Genomic DNA, 17,767 nt, shown 5'->3' with positions numbered 1-17,767 from the left:
TGACCAAATGTTGTCACTACTAATTTAAATTCCATTTACAACAGCTACTTTATAAACATCCATCCAAAATTGAAGATTCCTAAAATTTCAAAATGGAAATATGCAATATGAATGATGAAATCATATCCAATAGTTATGAAATTCATCATACATAAGATAAAAGATAGAAAAATAAGCAAATATGAAAATTTAATGCATAATGATATGTGAATAACTGTAAAATTGCAAAACCACATCAGCATCAATTATTGGCATAAATATATATTCTTTTGATTGTATATGCATTTCTGTTTTGGAAATAACTTTCAGATTAAACTTGTTAAGCCCATTCATAGATAATTTGCACGAAAACAGTTCTGAACAACTTAGAAAATGGTCTTTGTCTAACTACCAGAAATAATTTATTGATAGAAATGTCTTTTAAAAAAGAAAATTTCATATTAGGCATCCGTAAAGGTTTTTGTTTGAATGTTGGGGGTTAAGGAGTGTAATAGTCAAGATATTAGATAACTAAGTGTATGAAGTTGTCATCTATGTTGATAACAGCGGAAAATTAAAAATAATTATTAAATCATAACTTTTTGTCTCATGAAAACCATAAAAAAAGTATAAAACTAAAGGTTTTTGCATGTGAACTATAGAAAGCTTTAGATTCATAAAAACTAGATTTTTTTTGATATTTTGATTTTTGAGGTATACTTTTAAAAGTGGATTTAAAGCACTTATGAAAAAACATTAACTTCTGTCGTTATGATTATTGATTTAGACAATAATGATTTTAATCTTTGATTATCAAAACACTAAAGTCATCTTTTTAACATTTGCTTGGTAGCATTAACTCAAGTCTAAAGTACTATTTTATGTGGCACTCTTAGAATTTTTGTATTCATTGTACACGCTGAAATAGTACCATTAAAGTTATGGCGGACTTTACAAAAAACAGTTAGGATACTATAAATCTAACTGCCAATTTATACACTTTCGGCTAAGGAGAAACATAATAAATTTAACGCTTTTCTTAGCAAGGAAGCCATATTTTTGATTTGATATCATTTTTTAATACAAATTTATATGTGTTAATGCGGGGGTAAACATACTTTGAAAACCAATATGCTATAATTTTATATTATAATTTGAATAAAAATTGTAAATTGTTAGTTCTTGATGCAGCATTCAAAGATAATAACAAGATAGAACGATTTTCAAAAAGGAATGTTTGATTTTATCATTGAATTAAAATAAAATTCTAATAGTAATATATATGTCTGTGTTATAATGAAATTGATGGTATACGTTAGCACCAAATTACATATGCTAGTAAATACAAGCCACATAAATAACATTTTAGTATGTCTGCAACTTTTTTTTTTGAATCATGAGTAAGTAAGAATATTTTTGTAACAAAATGATATCATGTATCGAAAGAACATATTTTATTGTTGTATCCTCTACTTTTCCAAAGATTATTGTATCTCAAATCTTAATTCTTTAGATGGTAAACAAAAACATTCATGCAAGAGACATTCCAAGGAGCATATTACACTGTAGAATCTTGAAAAAGTTGGAACTAATTAATTCACTCCAGAGGAGCAATGTTGTATGCATTCAATTTTAAAATAAAAAAAAAACTATATATTATCGAACTTAATACTTTGGGTTTTCATATCTATATACTTCTTCCAATGAACTAATTTCCAAACAAAGCTCTTGAAAAATCTTTAAATATAAGATGACTTTTGCTTATATTTTTTGATTTCTCGATAGCAATGCTAGGATATTACAATATTTCCATGTATTTTACTAGGTTGTAACTAGTTGGCATAAGAGTACATATATAGAATCGCTCCGACTATATATAATATAATGTTTATTTAATATTACTGTTTATTTTACAGCTAAAGCTTAAACTTATAGTGTATTTATTTTTTAACTGTCTGAATAATGGCAGATTATTTTAATATTTAACATTGATATTGAAATATGAAATAATGCATTTTTCCTTTTTAGCTAGAACACTTGTTTGGGCAATATTTTTCTTTTTTAAACACCAAAATCACATATTTCTCTTATATATATCTATTTTTAAATTATTTTGTTGATATTTTGACAATTTGAGTTAAATATCGATTTAATTCTATTTTTATGGGTAAAATATATATGTATATATCATATTTCATTATTGGTTTGTTAATGCAATTCAATTCTTGGATCCTTGAGTTTTCATTTGAAAGTTCAACTACAAATAAACCTTTCACTGAATATAGGTACTAAAATTTCATTCTAGAATAGCCATTCTTATGGTTTTATCAATATAAAACAACATTATATTTTTATATATTCTACTTGCTAATTACTTTTCTAGTTTCAAGATAAAGTTACTTAATCTCCGATAAGATGCATGAGATGTGAATTGGAGATATCGAGCATGCATATTTCCGAATATACTACTATATTATGTACTATTGTGGAAAGAAATTAAACTTTGTAAACTGAATGAATTTCATATAATGGTTGTCTGGCAGCTATGATTTCTCTTTTCGTATTTATTTTTCCCGAAAAAATCATTTCTCTCTTAGGGGGCATTAACAACAATGATAAAAATGGCATTTTTCTTAATTTTTTTTGGAAAAAAATACATTTCATATTTATTTGTTCTTAATATAAATTAATAATATTAATTTACCTTACAAATGAGTTATGTAAAGTATTCAAATTTTAACTACAATTTTTATGCAGTCGAGCAACAGCAGATGCGCTTTTGCTTGATTTTTATTATCACCAGTGCCGTCTATAGTAAATAGTTTATAAATAGAACAACTGCACTCTTAATTATCACCAAAATAAATCAAAGATTTTAAAAATTGATTGTAATTATAGTTAGATTAACCATCATCACTTGCAAACTGAACTAATTTACTACTTCTCCAATTAACACTCATGAACAATGTTTTTTTAAAAAAAATATAATTTTTTATTCTAAATTTTACATTAACATGTCATTTATTATGATCTCATAAAACATATCCATATATTATAGTTACAGTAATATTAAAATTTCAAATTTTGAATTAATTTGGTTATATTATGACCATTAAGCCAAGATCCCAACTTCTCTATGCTATCTATGAATTTCAACTCTATATGTAACTAACACGTTATAAGTTTTGTTTATAAATATAAGGTGCATTTCAGTAAATTACTCTTTTATAATAGTTCTTTTATTACAGCTATAAAATCTATACTAAATCTATATGTTTTTATACTAAATTTATTAATTGTAATACTAATTTTAATTGTTGCTGATCATATGCTAAATTTTAATGAAATCCTTAATTAGAAACTTGAGTTGAATATATATTATATGAAACAATCGGTGTTTAAAACAAAATACAGCTTGATTTATATAGTAATTTATGCTTTACATGTATTTTATATAAATTTTTATTGAATTCAAATATTCAATAGTTTTTTTATGCTAGATTAGTTGTATTTATTTAAATATATTATATTGGCAACCTTTCTTTACCCTGTCCTAATAAACGCATTTTGTAAAAAAATATAGTGCATCAGTTTCGAACTAGCGTCCCCGGTACCCAATAGTAAGGGGTAATAACCATTCGACCATTTGCCACATAAAGCATCGTCAGATTTTTTTGTATTTAATCACTCCCAAAACACTGTTTTGGCTTATTGGAAGCATATCAGACATAATCGCCATAATCAAAAAATCTATATACCCAATAAGTAATAAATTTGTCGATATAGATTTTCCATAAAATTAGTTTTTAGTCTGATCTTAAAATAAATTTAATTTTTTATAAAAAAAATCACATTTAAAAGTACTTTTTTAGTAGCTCGAAATCCTGTTGGTGGATTTCGGGCGTACTTCAAAATTAGCTTTTCTTCTACATATGCAAGCTATATTTTAAATATGGGGCAAATCGGATCGGCGAAAGGAGTTTAGTTACCTTTTTGAAAATTTATAATTTGTTATGCTTTGTTCAAAATGTTCTTATTTTTATGAATAAATGTTAATTAAATAATTTAACAAGTTTACTTATGATTTGATCAACAACATCAAACCTAAAATAATAATAACAAATGCCATCCAAAGATGCTGGAATTTTGTTCTATCAATGGTTTTATTAATATCATGATGAGATTCTTCGTAATTTTCTTGCGCCTTTTCAACATCTGCTTTAATAATTCTAATTTGTTGATTTTGGCGGGTTATAAGTTCATTAAATGACTTAACCATCATAGCTATATTGCCCATTTGTTCGTCTGTTACGTTAAGTTCGGAATTGAAATCAAGAAGTTCATCTACAATATTATCATGCTCTTGGAGCAAAGATCTCTCGTATCCAGGTGCTACAACTGTCTTTTTCGGTTTTGATATTTCCATTATTTTTGCACTTCTTGCATTGTAATTTTGAACAGGAACTGGAAGTGTAGGGATAGCTGCACGTGATTTTGATATTACATATTCTCTTTGAACACATAGAAACTGCAGATCTCTACGTGCTTGGTTTAGATTTTTATCAAGATATGCAAAAACTCCTTGACTGTGATCAATTGCTTGACCTTTCAGGCCCATTTTCCCGGAATTAACATTTTCTGCTAACTCTGTAATTAATTTTTCTAATTTATTAATTGATTTTTCTGTTTCTTTAACAAATGCTTCCCTTTGCTCATCATCCATTGAAGAGCTAAGGGATAAAATGGAGTTATATTTATCAATAAAAGAAGGAGCTGTGTCTTGTATGGATTGAAGCAAAGATTTAATTGTATTCGCAATTGTTTCTGATGCCTCATTAAATGGATTTGAAATTCTGCTTTTTAGGAGTTTGTTTAAATCTCTATCATCTTGATTTTTTGATAGAAATGTAAAAAACTCCACTGTTCTATTCATTTTTATAAATCTTTAGGGGAAAATTAGGAATCCCCCCTTAATGAGTTTTATAGGAATGCGGCGCCAATAAAATTTAATCAGTACATAAGCTTCTTGGATAAATCAATACTTAGCGAAACGAAAGAATGACATATACAGACCAAAAACAATGCATATGACACATATCTCGGTCACAATTTCGCAATCAGAATTAAGTATGGAGTGGAATGAAACACATACAAGTTCTCATTCTCTACCTTAACTAGTAACCAAAGCTCTGGATTATTCAAAATTAAAACCATTTCATTAGCATGAATAAATAGAATATACTTACATACATCTGCAGGAATTTTGATGGTCTCACAAAATGAATATCTAATTTTTAAAAATTTACAACTTTGAAGGAAATTCTTTTCAAAATTTTGTCCCCAATATGATTTGTTTGAAAGAAATCCTTTCTAGTAATTTGTAAACATTATTTATCACAAGTTTCTTTGACAAAAAAAGATCTGGTCGAATTTAATTTGTCACCTTTTTCCATTTGACTATGCTGTTAGATGCTGACGATCTCGACCTTTCCGGCTCAGGATCAGGGTCGGAAAATGAGGATAAGTCGGAAGATAATGCTTGGGATGCCCCAGCAGCCGTTCCAACAAAGAAGGAAGAACCTGTATTCGAAAGTTGGGAAGATGCCCCAGATTACGAAGAATTAGAACGCCAAAAGAAAGAGGCTGAAGAGAGAGCTGCTAGAGAAAAACAGGAAGCAATCGAAGCCGAAAAACGTCGTAAGGAAGAAAAGAAAGCATTCAGAGAAGCTGCAAAAGCTAGATTAATGGAATCTTCTAGTGATGATGAAGGTGGCCTCTTCGATATTGAAGCTGCCCACGAACAGGAAAAGCACCAGGACTTCGCTGTCGCTATGGATATGTTAGGCGCTACAAACGAAAAAGTTACAGTCGATGATTACATGAACTTCGTTCCACGCGTCGTCTCTGACTTCAACGGTCTTCGCCAGAAGCTTGTAGAAGTTCTTAAGCAGAAAGTTGACTTCAAATCCAAGGAAGCTCCACAATTACTTGCATATTTCATTCGCTGCCTCATTGATGATTATAAGGGTGAACAAATGAAAACACTCGATTCTGAACTCATCAAAATAATCAACGAAAAATTACAACAAACTCGTGCTAAACAGGGTAAGAACACGAAGAAGAAGACATCCACAAAGGTCTATATGAATATAAAAGATGACGGCAAAGATAATGACGACGACTTTATGTAAATATAATTTTTAATTAATTAAAGGATTGATATTATTTATTTTAAATTATCTTCACGTTTCAGGTTATGGTTTTAATGGTATATAGTTGTTGAATTTTTTTTGAAAAAAATCTTTATCATAATCATTGATTTTCTATTCAACATATTATCCTTAAAACGCTTATGGCCAATACACCATATGCTTTATTTGATTCGCATAATCGATCTATAGTTATTTTCAATTCGATGGTTATTTTTGTGTCTTGTATCCCAACTGAACTTAAACTGCAATAGTAAATGATGTTGGCATGCGCCAGAAACAAATCTAAAATCTGGAAAGTTTGAGAGGATTTTGAATATGATGATATTTGTGTGACAGTATTTGATGAAAGCAAGATATTTGTTTTAATATAACGTATAATATACAATGCATAATAGCATTACTATTATATGCCAGAATTTAGGCTATAAGTTACTTTTCATTGATGCCATTTCATCGAAGAATATGACATCATGAAAATTACAAAAGTATTAAAATGATATATCATCAGGCTACGTAATTTTAACTTAATTATGGATGCTAAGCAAAATTAAGCATATTTCCAATAAAATCATTAGTTTCCAAATATAAGGTAGTCACAAAATCTAAGTAGTGAGGCTCTCAAAAATTAAACCGTACTCCATACAAAATTTGTGTACCCTCACTACTTAGATTTTGTGGCCTTCAATTGAGAGGTTAGTTTTGATAGAGCACGTTATAAAATTAAAAGGGAAAAATAAATAAAATTTAAACATTTAATTATATATAATGTAAGGAGTGTAATTCCAAATTTTCTAAAAACTATTCAAATTTGAGCATTTTTTTGGAAATAGTAAATCTAATATGTACATCTAATAACAACATGATTCGTCACCTTTTCAAGCTCTGCAGTCAATTTTTTGAAATTTGATTGAAATAAATGTAGCAAAAATTACATTTCATTAGGGAATATCTGAGTTTCTCTGGAAACAGGCTGATAAATTTTAAATTTTGTCCAATCAACATGAATGCATTGAGAAATTTGGATTGATTTTCTGGTAGAATCTGGAACAATTCAACCATGTATAAATGGATCATGTAATCATCATGAAATGTTAGTGTTAGAGTTCAAAAGAAACAGAATGAGTGGAAATCAAACACAATCTGAATAATTTTAAACGTATACAATCTTTAAGTTTGTATTTTGAATTCTACATATATGATTGTGTAATTCGTTCTTTCAAATTTTCGGATTCAGGCATGTTTTGATAAAATTCATTCCAAAAAACGTCAATTAACAATTAAATTTAGTGTATTTTAAATATATATACGTATTATATTTTATAAATTATATTAAATTCGCAAAATTTTAAGTTTTAAACAAAAATAAAAAATGTTCAAAATATGAAATTATGCATAGGATATTAAAATTTACATGTTAGCGATTTTTTTGAATTGCTTTCAATTTTCATATTGAAATTTTTAAGATTTTTTTCTGAAATAATAAGCAAGAATATCAACCTAAATAATATTAAATTCCATGCGTTAATTTCCCCTCAAAAGTCATTGACCGCCTCTCAATCTAGATTTTGTGAGTACTTTATGTCTTTATTCAAATTATGAAAAACAAAAAACAGAACACCACTTATTTTGATATCTTTGGCAAGGTTCAAACAGAAGTTGGTGTTCAAGAGGATTCCAATACAACCGAAATTAGTCCAATGCAAGTTAGAAATTTCGCATTATCAATTTTTAATGTTGTATCTATTCCAAAATGGGCAAAAATAGAACACTCATCACTTGCAAAACGAGTTATATTTTTATATTTCAACGGTATTGATCTCAATAGATATAATAAATACTTTGATGAAATTAGTAATTTCCATTCTATGAAAGAAAATGGATTTCCTGTTACAGTACTTGCTAGTCTAAAGGGAAATAGGATAGTTCCTCCTGAACAATCTCTTCTCGGATACGCAATTAATCCAAAAGAACTTAAATGTTTCTCATCTTTTGACGAAATGCTTCTTTCTGATCACAAATTACTAGATAACGGATTTCCACTACCAGAAGATCCAAATCGCGAAGATTTTCAAGGAAAGCACAGATTCGAAGAATTTGGTATTAAACCACTAACGCCAGAAGAATTATCTCGCTTTAAGTGTCTCCCAGATCATGTTGATAACGCTAATAAGGTCATTGCTTTAGATTGTGAGATGATTGAAACAACATCAGAAGATGGAGCTAAACATGATGAACTTGCACGTCTTTCAGTCGTTAATGAGAAAGGAGAAGTTATTATTGATGAATATTTCAAACCAATTCATCCAGTTTCTGATTTAAGAACGCATGTTTCTGGAATTACCCAAGAACACCTTGATAACGCAAAATTAACATCAGAAGATGGTGTTTCAGCGTTGTCTGCCGTTGCTGACAAGGAAACAATCATCGTTGGCCATGGTTTGGAAAATGATTTCAAAGCTTTACTTTTATTCCACACAAAAGTTGTTGATACAAGTCTTATATACAATAACGAACGTGGAGTAACATATCCGAGAAAGCCGAAGCTCTCAAATCTCTTCCAAAAGTATTTCAAGAAAGAAATGAGAGATCAAACTAAACCTCACGACTCAATCGATGATGCTCGTGCTGCTTTGGAACTTAGTAAATTCTGTCTCAATCACGCAGTCTCAAATGTCCCAATTCCTCCGAAAATTCCTGATATGTTTTCATCTCTCTTGAAAGCAGTGACTTCTATTGATGTTTTAGCTCACGAGAGGATGATTAACTTCAAAGACTTAGATCCACGTGTTCACTGCATCCTGGAAGACGAAGATGAGCCAAGAAAACAAAAATTGATGGAATCTGTCAAAAATGATTCATCAGAATTTGTTTTTGCTTACTTCAATGGAATGTCCAGATGCGAAGTAAACGAGGAAGAAGAGAGAAAAGCTGCAAAGTTCTACAACGACGTTCTTGGAGATGTTCTTAGTGTAATGCCGAAATCATCTGTATTAATTGTATACAGTGGTGGTGGCTCAACAAGAAGAATATCAGAGCTAAAGGACATCCCTGCTAAAAATGCTGAAATGAATTTGTGCAAACAAGGCCTTTTATGGGCTAAGGCTACCCCACCTGAAGAATAATCCTCATATTTTTAATTATTGTTCCATATTATATATAGAATAAATAGAAAATAGATGTTTTAAAAATATTATTTTTTAAACTCGCATTTCAAGAATTATTATTCAAAGTTCTAAACTTAAAACTCCTGTTTGGACAATTAAAAAGTCAGATTTATTCATTGTTTTATATGATTTAAAATAAGAATTCAAAATTTCCATATGAACTTAATGGATAAATCACTAAACAAGCATTCTTAACTGATTCTTATCCAAGAATGGAATGTATCTTATCCATAAATCAAGGTGATTTACTAAAATGCAATCTTTTCTTCATATTCATTTATTTAATGGATAATTCATGTGTGATTCTTATTCGTTAACAATATGCACTTGATTCCTATAAATATTAGTAGAGAACTAAAAATCCTTTTTGCGCTTCACACCCATAAATTTAATAATAAGTGAAATTAAATGTCACTTTTCTATAAATTATAAATGGCAGAGAGTGCTGAATTAAACTTATATCAAAAATGTGTCTATTGTCTTCCTTCGAAAGCACCTTACGAGCCATGGTATGGTCAAATTCCAAACAAGGAATCAATTATGATTCCAACGGATATTCCATCAACTCTTACTGAGTCAATGGCAGAATCGTATGCCACAAGTCCTGAGCAAGTTCTCAAAAAATTCTTAGAAACAAACCCTAACTTTTATAATCCAAGAGATATCGCAAGAATTATTTTCCATTCTCCAAATATTTCTCCATACGCAAATGCTTTCATTATTTACAACTCCGATTTTGCTGTTCAAATGCACAAAGCTCTTTTACGTTCATTCATTACAGCTATTGACTTGGATTGCGTTTCGTTAATCGACGCTATTTCAGCAATCACAGCAAAGATCGCCATTCCAGAGAAAATCATCGCCATCCAATTCTTCGTTACAACATTTGCGCACATCTACTGCATTAGAAACACATTAGAATGGCCAGATAAGAAAATTGTCGAAGATATTTTCTACGCAATCATTGCTTCTGCCCTCAACAAACAGAAATTTGCAGATATAATCGATAAATACCAGTCATTTAAGAAGATTTCGAAATACGTTCTCGATCAAATTTCGTTCGAAGTTGAACATCATCCTCCACCAATATATTTCACCGCTTTACCGGTTAATTTCCCTCAATCACTTGAAGCAGAGTTAGAGCATGAAGGCCGTTTCATTAACTCCTGGAGTTCATTTTATTATGAATTTGCAAAGACAAATACAGGCAATGGAGAAACAGGCATGATTAAATACTATCCGAACAAGAACAAGGATGATCTCCGCGGCGAGATTCCTCTTGAGTTCGCTTTTGCTAGTCCAAAACAAGGAATCAAGAACAAACCATGGGTTTTACAGATAAGCAAAAGAGATGGTACATCATTTGGTCGCAAGAAGAAAGATGGCGTCATGAAATCAAGCCCTAGAACACAATACACTTTGGCAATTAATAACGAAAAAGATCTTCTTACTTGGATATCTGCTATTAACTTCAAGTATGTCCATACTGAAATATCACCTTATTTGATACCGGCTACTAAATAAACAACAGATTTTTTTTAATATTAATATTTGATATTTTTTTTTAAAAAAAAGGTAAGAAAAAAATTTTAAAAAAATCTTGTAGATCATTAAAGACTGGTAATTAATATTGACCATAACGAATGTTTAGTTAATATTATGTTTAGATGTTCATCTTCCTCCTGCGCCAGTGGCGTGTGAGTGGGTTACGGATGTGGCGAACGCCAGTCATTTGGCGGATGAACTGTGGCATTGGGCGGTTAACCTTCATTGCCTTGCAAAGGATGCGCTTTGTACGGAGCGTCTTATGTGCGGCCATCTGAGAAAAGGGTTGACCAAGCCGTAAATTGTTCTCAACTTTTCTGAAGAAAACGATTATTTTAACAATGTTATTTATTTTGGCCTTTTCACTAGGAATTTAATATAAGCATAATATGAATAATAAGATTATAATATCAAATATGCAAAACATTATTTTGCACGTTATTTTGCCAATGTAAAATATTTCAGATTTACATGGCAAAAACTAATTATTTTTTGGAATTTTATATCACAGCAATGTGGTTGAGAGAAAATTTCGTTGAAATCATAATATACTCGTGCTAATATTTGAGATTATTCATTGCTCAATTAATTTTCTAATAAAAAAACAAATAAATTTGTAAATGTTCATGTAAATATATAGATTTTAAACAATATTTCAAATGACCTGTATAACATGATAGTTTATTCCGTAATTAAACAGTTATTCTTTGGCGTAATTGACTTTGATACCTTTTTCGTTCATCTTTGACAAAATGTCGGTGAGTTTTCCATCTTTAGTTGGACGGCCATCTGTATCAATGATATTTCCGTCATCGTCAACATAAATTGTGAGCTTAGGAAGTACTGGAGGTGGTTCATCGTCTGATTCGTCTTCATCTGAGTAGTAATAGTACTCAATAATTGGCTTGCTATCACGGCGCTTCTTACCATATTCTCTGGCATAGTAATTGTGTCTAGTATCAATTCTATTCTTCTTGTATTCGTTGATTCTGGTATTGGGTACTGGAATTGTCGTAAGTAAGTTGTATCCACCTTCTGGCTTTGGAAGAGCTAAGCGAATCTTGACATCATGAACTTCTGGACCTGGATATAAAGTATCCATAACTTGAACAACATCTTCTGAATTTGGTCTGATGATTTTGATGAGAATCATACCTGGGTAAAGTGTATTTTGGTTAAAAGAAGTGTTCAATTTTGAATTTTGATGAACCATTTTTCCTTTTTCTATCTTCATTGAATCCAAGTTTCTTGGTTCGAGTTTGTCGTTCAAGCATTCAAGGAAAATCGTTTCGTTGCAGTTTATTGGGAAATATGATAAAACGTTCATTCTTTTTGTTCTGACGACCTGACAGATGAGTAGCATAGGCGTAGTTTGTATTCCTGATGGAACCATCTGTATTCTGTGTCTTAGAATTCCATAATGTTCGATAACTTGTTCCCCTTTGAATTGGAAATGAGGATAAGGTGGTGACATATCTCTAACAACTTCTATTGGTTGCTTGAAAACAAAGCTGTTTGCAAAACCATTTACACCTGTAACCGAAACCTTTATCACGTCAGGGTTACCGTCGATAAGTAAGGTTTCCATAACTTTCAGCGTATTATTCTTCCTATCTTTATTTACAAAATGAAGAATGGTCGCGTTCGGGGGAACAGGATATTGATCGTAAATGAAAGGTGGGAGTTCCATCATATGATTAAGCTTACCATCATCATTAGTAATATCATCGATTGTTCTTGAACCGGTTGGCGATTCCCTTGAAATCCAAATAGAAGCTTTATTTGGAATTATCGAATAAGCAACAGTGGAAAAGTTTTTGATATCGTTTCTCAGAGCGAGAACGTAAATAAGCTTATGGTCTGATGTTTTTTCAAGGTCTGGAAGATCAGATACTTTTGTAAAATCTTTTGGAGGAGGTAAGCAGTTAACATACTGATCTTCAGGTGAACCTGAGCTATCTGAGCTTCTAGAATGAAATGAATTTTTGGATTTGTTATGACGGCGTTTAACTGTGCGTTTCGGCATTCGAAATGATTTCTCTCAAATTGAATTATAAAAAATCAGATCAATTTGAAAAGTCCATTATTATTAGAAGCAATTTTAGACAAGAGTTAATAAGGTTTTGACAGTTAGGCCAATTAGATTCAATTGAATTATTTCGAAACTGGAAATATTTCAATAAAAATAGAGGATTGAAAATACAACAACAAAAGTAAATATTAATTTAAAATGTAAAAATATAACCTTAAATACCGATAGCGGTTGTTGATCTAATATCACGCATAGGAAAGTATTTTTGAGTTTAAAACATTGAATGTTGATTGAAAATTGAAAACATTATTTATTCAAATTTCAAAATAAATAAATAGCATTTAATATGGAAAGTATATAAGACAGCATTTTATTTATAAAATTTTATTGAATTTTTGAATCTGATCAAAAGGTTTCTAATTACTTCATGAAAATTGCATCAATACACCACATTATCAATAAAATTTAAATGTGGTCTCAAAGCGAAATTGTTCGAAAATTTTTACAAATTTGGAGTCTGAGCATATATATGCTATTCTATTTTGATGTTACATACATTTGTACAAAATTGATCATGAATTCATGCAATTTCAGATCCATTTTTCCCATACTAGGCGAGAAGGAAAGAAAGCAGACAGATCATTTTTGATAAATGTATATAAACCAATTTAATGTCATTGTAGTTTTACTTTTCGTTTTACAAATAAAAAAATTAAAATTTCTATCATCATTGATTTATAGATATATAACATTACAACCTTTTAATTTCTAGTTCTAATTAATCCGAAAAACAACATATTTTACAACTGCCGTTTCGATAAAGTCTGAAAACACCGATTTGTATTTACTATCAACAGACACTTTTAAATATACCAAAATTTGTTTGAAAATTCATTCCGAAGGTATTTTGTTGAAACATTATTTAATATCAAATTTTATTGAAATAAAAATAAAGAACATCAAACATTATATTGAAGCATATTCCCAAACACTAAGTGATTGATCATCACCGCTCATTAAAAACATCCTCTGCTTAGGGCTATGAGCGATTTCAAGAATATTTCCTCTATGAGCATTCTGAATTGTGTACAGAATAGTTTCTGTCTTGTAATTCTGAATAATGACTGAAGAATCTCTAGAAGCGGAAATAATAATCGTATCGTTAGCACTAAACGTAATATTTGTAATAGGAGTCTTATGGAACGATAATGTGTGCTTGCAGGATGCTGGGCCACGCATAATATTCCATATTTTGACTGTAGAATCTTCTGATGAAGTTGCTAAAAGTTGAGTAAGCGGAGATAGATCAATTTCTGTAATTGGTGATTCGTGTGCTTGGAAACTGTTCATTGGTGGGTCGAAATCTGCATTATACATTCCGACGAAGCCATTTAAGAAACCAATCGCATAAAGATCGGCATCTTCGTTTGTAACGATCGAAACTATTGGTGATGGTTGTGGTGTGAGTTTTTTGATCACTTCGTATGTTTTTGTATTCCAAATAATGATTGTTCCATCATAGCCGCCAGTTATAAGCCATTTTCCGTTAGGAGAAAATTCAATGGCTGATACTTCCTGCGAGTGTCCTTGAAAGCAGTTCAAAACTTGGCAGTTTTGTGCTTGAACGAGATATGCATCATTCAAGTGGCCACTGAAGGCGATTGTATTGCTATCCGGTGAAAATCTGATTGCTTTCTTATGCAGAACAACTGTTTGAACTGGTGTATTAAGAATTGCGGAGGAAATTGCTTCTCCATTTTCTGCCAAAACAACGATAATTGAAAGGCCATTTGTAAGTCCGATGTACTTTCCATTTGGAGAGAAACATGCGCCAAGTGTTGGAACATTCGAGCTTTTATCAGTATGGAGAGAGTATTTAAATTTCAAGTCGTTTTCACCTAAGTAACTTTGATGTTTCGTGATACTTGGTGGTGGAGCATCTTGTGGAGGCTGTTCAGCTGGCTGAGGAGTAGGTGTTTCTGGCTTTGCTTGTGTGGGAGTCGGAGGCATCTGAGGGGGAATTTGTGCAGGCATCTGTTGGGGAGCGGCAGGCACACTTTGTGCATATCTTTTTGATTGAGATGCCGTGGCTGTTTGGCTTTTTGGCTGCGGCGGAGTGTATCTTTGAGCACTTTGTTTTTCAATTTCCGTTGGATCGAAATTCGGCTGATCTAATTGCTGTCGAAGAGTTTTAAGAATGTTTTTCAATATTTCTTGATCTTTCATGCATTGCTTCAAATGAATTAAATATTGATCCCTTATTCGATCTAATTTTCTGTTTTCATCTCGAAGTTGGCATATGCTTTCTTGTAATGTATGAACTCTCTCCAAGACTTCTTGCATTGACGCTGGTTGTGCTGGTTTTATTGGTATGACAATATCCCGGCGCATAGTCATTCTGAAATTTGACACTCTCGAATAAGATCAACATAAATTATCATCAGTTTATAAAAAATATTATGAAGCATTTGAAATAATTAAGTGAAATTGAGGTTGCTGACTATTTCAGGCAAAATTACATCAATGATGAAATTTCAAACCTTGAAGAGTATATTGACCACTATCATCGTTTCGATCCATTTAGAATATTATTTCACATTTTTCCTTAAGATTATCGCATAACCTAAAATTCTTAATAGTTATTTGCAAGTTAAGATCATTACATAATGCAAAAATTATATACTTATCCTGGACAAAATGTTGATATATGGGTAATCAAAATATAAAAGAAATTAATAAATATCTCAATAAAAGATCATTAAATCTTGATTTACAGAAGATTTTTATCATACGTATACCAATTAATTTGATATTTTAAAGCTCCGGCTATCAAAATTGGTATTAATTAGATACTTTGAGAATATCGATAATAAGAATTCTTTTATCATTATATTTACTCAGTCATACATCATTAATGGAAGAATTGAAGACATTAATGGGTAAGATTTAGCAATATTTCCAATTTTTTGAATTTGATTTCATATCGCAAAAATTAGACTGAAAGCGAAGCTATCGGAATTGGTATATGTAAACTATTATATGTGATCAATGTTATTTCGCAATGAGAAAAAACATGTGTAAAGTTGATTTATCTTGATTTGAAAAATGCAAAATTTGTCACTTTTCAAAAAATTTTATGAGTCAAGCTTTATTCACTAACTTTAGAATTCCAGAGAAAATGGTTCCATATGTGAACCTCCAGGACATACTTAATGGTCTTTCATTGAGTAATATTGATAATGCCGTTAAATATATTTCTGCAAACTTTACTCCAGGTTTTTATGAAGAATTAATTCTTAACATCATTCATTTTTCGGAAATTAGACCGAATCTCGTAAAAGTTTACTCTCTTCTATGTAGTATGCTTCTGACAAAATTAGAACCAAATTTTAAGCCAATATTATTCAGATTATCCAAGGGAATTTTCTTGCGTTACCTATTTCTCGAAGGAATTTATTCATTAGAAGATATACAATCGAAATGCAAGCAAGATTTAACTCAATACTTTTACTTCGCTCCAGAATTAGATATACCAAAAGAATGTGAAGAAATTACAAAATATGGATCAATATACAAGCGTTATTATGAATTACGAAAAGATAATTGGCGAAAATATAAAGATTTATTAGAATTAGGCTTCGATAGAGGAACTTTGCGTTTCTCATTGAGATACGATGATGTTGATTTATTAGTTTCTCTATCATCAGATCCTACATGGACTTTGTCTAAAAAACTTTTCCCATCTCCTTTCGAAAATTCTTATCCTATGTCGATGTTGGCGTTCGCTGCTAGGTACGGATCAGAGAGATGTTTCAAATGGTTACTTGATAAAGGCGCAACTTTTGATGCAGAAGTTCCAGAAAATATTATTATCGGAGGAAATATGAATTTATTCAATATTCTCACGCAGAAGAAAACAAACTTCAAGCATGAACTCGTTACAGCAGCTAAATACTTCAGAATGGATATTGCGGACTGGTTATTAGTAAATTCAGATAATTCAGAAGTTTTCATCAGTAATTTAATCGAAAGTTGTAACTACAGAACTATCCTTTACTTCGTAACACCACAGGATATGACAGATGCCCAAATTGGGCCTTGGACTCCATTATGTCGTGCAGCGGCCAAAGGATTACTTTCATTATGTGTATTCTTCGTTTACCTTGGCGCACAAGTTAATCCGAGACACAAAGAAATGCCAACTCCGCTTCACGCCTGTTCTCAATCTGGATACATCGAAGTTTGTCGTTTTATGGTACAGAACGGTGCAAAGATCGATGCTAAAGATGATAACAGAAACACTCCTCTTTATATAGCAAGTTCCAAGAATAATTTTGAAATTGTTCAATTTCTTCTCCAAAACAAGGCCCAGATCAACACAACGAATGAGGATCATAAAACAGCACTTGTAGCTGCTACAGAAAGCGGAGCAAATGAAGTTGTTCAATTATTACTTGAAAGTGGCGCAGATCCTAATATTACTGACCAAATAAAGAGAACGGCCATTCACTATGCTGTTGAGAATAAAAATGCTGAAGCAACTCTTCTTCTTGTTAGAAATGGAGCAGATACGAAATTGAGAGATGAAGAAGGACAAGATCCATTTGATCTGTGCTATTCTAGTCAGGTAAAGCAGGCGTTATGCGGAAAAGAGCCAACAAATGATAGTGGATGGCTTTCATATTTATGGTGTAGAATTAATTAATATATTTTTTGTTGTTTATGGTTAAAATTTATGTGTGACTAAACTGTAAGTTATTTTTGATCTCTATTTAATACAAAATTTCATTCAATGGAAAATATCGATTAAATATGAAACAACATTAGGATATTTT

General features: G+C 30.9%; 8 protein-coding genes across 8 annotated transcripts; 4 read left to right on the top strand and 4 right to left on the bottom strand.

Annotated features, from left to right (window-relative positions):
• Positions 1-3,935: 3,935 nt before the first annotated feature.
• Positions 3,936-4,923, bottom strand: TVAGG3_0292690 (syntaxin-18 family; the record flags this gene model as incomplete). Its single annotated transcript, XM_001583822.1, has 1 exon — positions 4,058-4,912. The coding sequence occupies one exon, from the start codon at positions 4,910-4,912 to the stop codon at positions 4,058-4,060; it is 855 nt and encodes a 284-aa protein (XP_001583872.1).
• Positions 4,924-5,433: 510 nt separating this feature from the next.
• On the top strand, positions 5,434-7,456 carry TVAGG3_0292680 (translation initiation factor eIF3 subunit family; the record flags this gene model as incomplete). The annotated part of the gene is made up of 1 exon (XM_001583823.2): positions 5,439-6,170. One exon carries the CDS (start codon positions 5,439-5,441, stop codon positions 6,168-6,170), a length of 732 nt encoding a protein of 243 aa, XP_001583873.1.
• A 305-nt stretch (positions 7,457-7,761) lies between these two features.
• Positions 7,762-9,313, top strand: TVAGG3_0292670 (exonuclease protein; the record flags this gene model as incomplete). Its single annotated transcript, XM_001583824.1, has 1 exon — positions 7,787-9,313. One exon carries the CDS (start codon positions 7,787-7,789, stop codon positions 9,311-9,313), a length of 1,527 nt encoding a protein of 508 aa, XP_001583874.1.
• Positions 9,314-9,778: 465 nt separating this feature from the next.
• TVAGG3_0292660 (Sec7 domain family) lies at positions 9,779-10,899 on the top strand (the record flags this gene model as incomplete). Its single annotated transcript, XM_001583825.2, has 1 exon — positions 9,788-10,879. The coding sequence occupies one exon, from the start codon at positions 9,788-9,790 to the stop codon at positions 10,877-10,879; it is 1,092 nt and encodes a 363-aa protein (XP_001583875.1).
• Positions 10,900-10,953: 54 nt separating this feature from the next.
• Positions 10,954-11,334, bottom strand: TVAGG3_0292650 (ribosomal protein L39e domain-containing protein; the record flags this gene model as incomplete). Its single annotated transcript, XM_001583826.2, has 1 exon — positions 11,019-11,174. One exon carries the CDS (start codon positions 11,172-11,174, stop codon positions 11,019-11,021), a length of 156 nt encoding a protein of 51 aa, XP_001583876.1.
• A 194-nt stretch (positions 11,335-11,528) lies between these two features.
• On the bottom strand, positions 11,529-12,929 carry TVAGG3_0292640 (uncharacterized protein; the record flags this gene model as incomplete). The annotated part of the gene is made up of 1 exon (XM_001583827.1): positions 11,601-12,926. One exon carries the CDS (start codon positions 12,924-12,926, stop codon positions 11,601-11,603), a length of 1,326 nt encoding a protein of 441 aa, XP_001583877.1.
• Positions 12,930-13,594: 665 nt separating this feature from the next.
• TVAGG3_0292630 (WD repeat-containing protein family) lies at positions 13,595-15,362 on the bottom strand (the record flags this gene model as incomplete). The annotated part of the gene is made up of 1 exon (XM_001583828.1): positions 13,899-15,329. One exon carries the CDS (start codon positions 15,327-15,329, stop codon positions 13,899-13,901), a length of 1,431 nt encoding a protein of 476 aa, XP_001583878.1.
• Positions 15,363-16,067: 705 nt separating this feature from the next.
• TVAGG3_0292620 (spectrin binding) lies at positions 16,068-17,684 on the top strand (the record flags this gene model as incomplete). The annotated part of the gene is made up of 1 exon (XM_001583829.1): positions 16,069-17,637. The coding sequence occupies one exon, from the start codon at positions 16,069-16,071 to the stop codon at positions 17,635-17,637; it is 1,569 nt and encodes a 522-aa protein (XP_001583879.1).
• Between the last annotated feature and the right edge of the window lie 83 nt (positions 17,685-17,767).

Source organism: Trichomonas vaginalis, chromosome V, assembly GCF_026262505.1.
Source record: "Trichomonas vaginalis G3 chromosome V, whole genome shotgun sequence".
Taxonomy (NCBI): domain Eukaryota; phylum Parabasalia; order Trichomonadida; family Trichomonadidae; genus Trichomonas; species Trichomonas vaginalis.
This window is presented reverse-complemented; position numbering and strand designations above follow the sequence as displayed.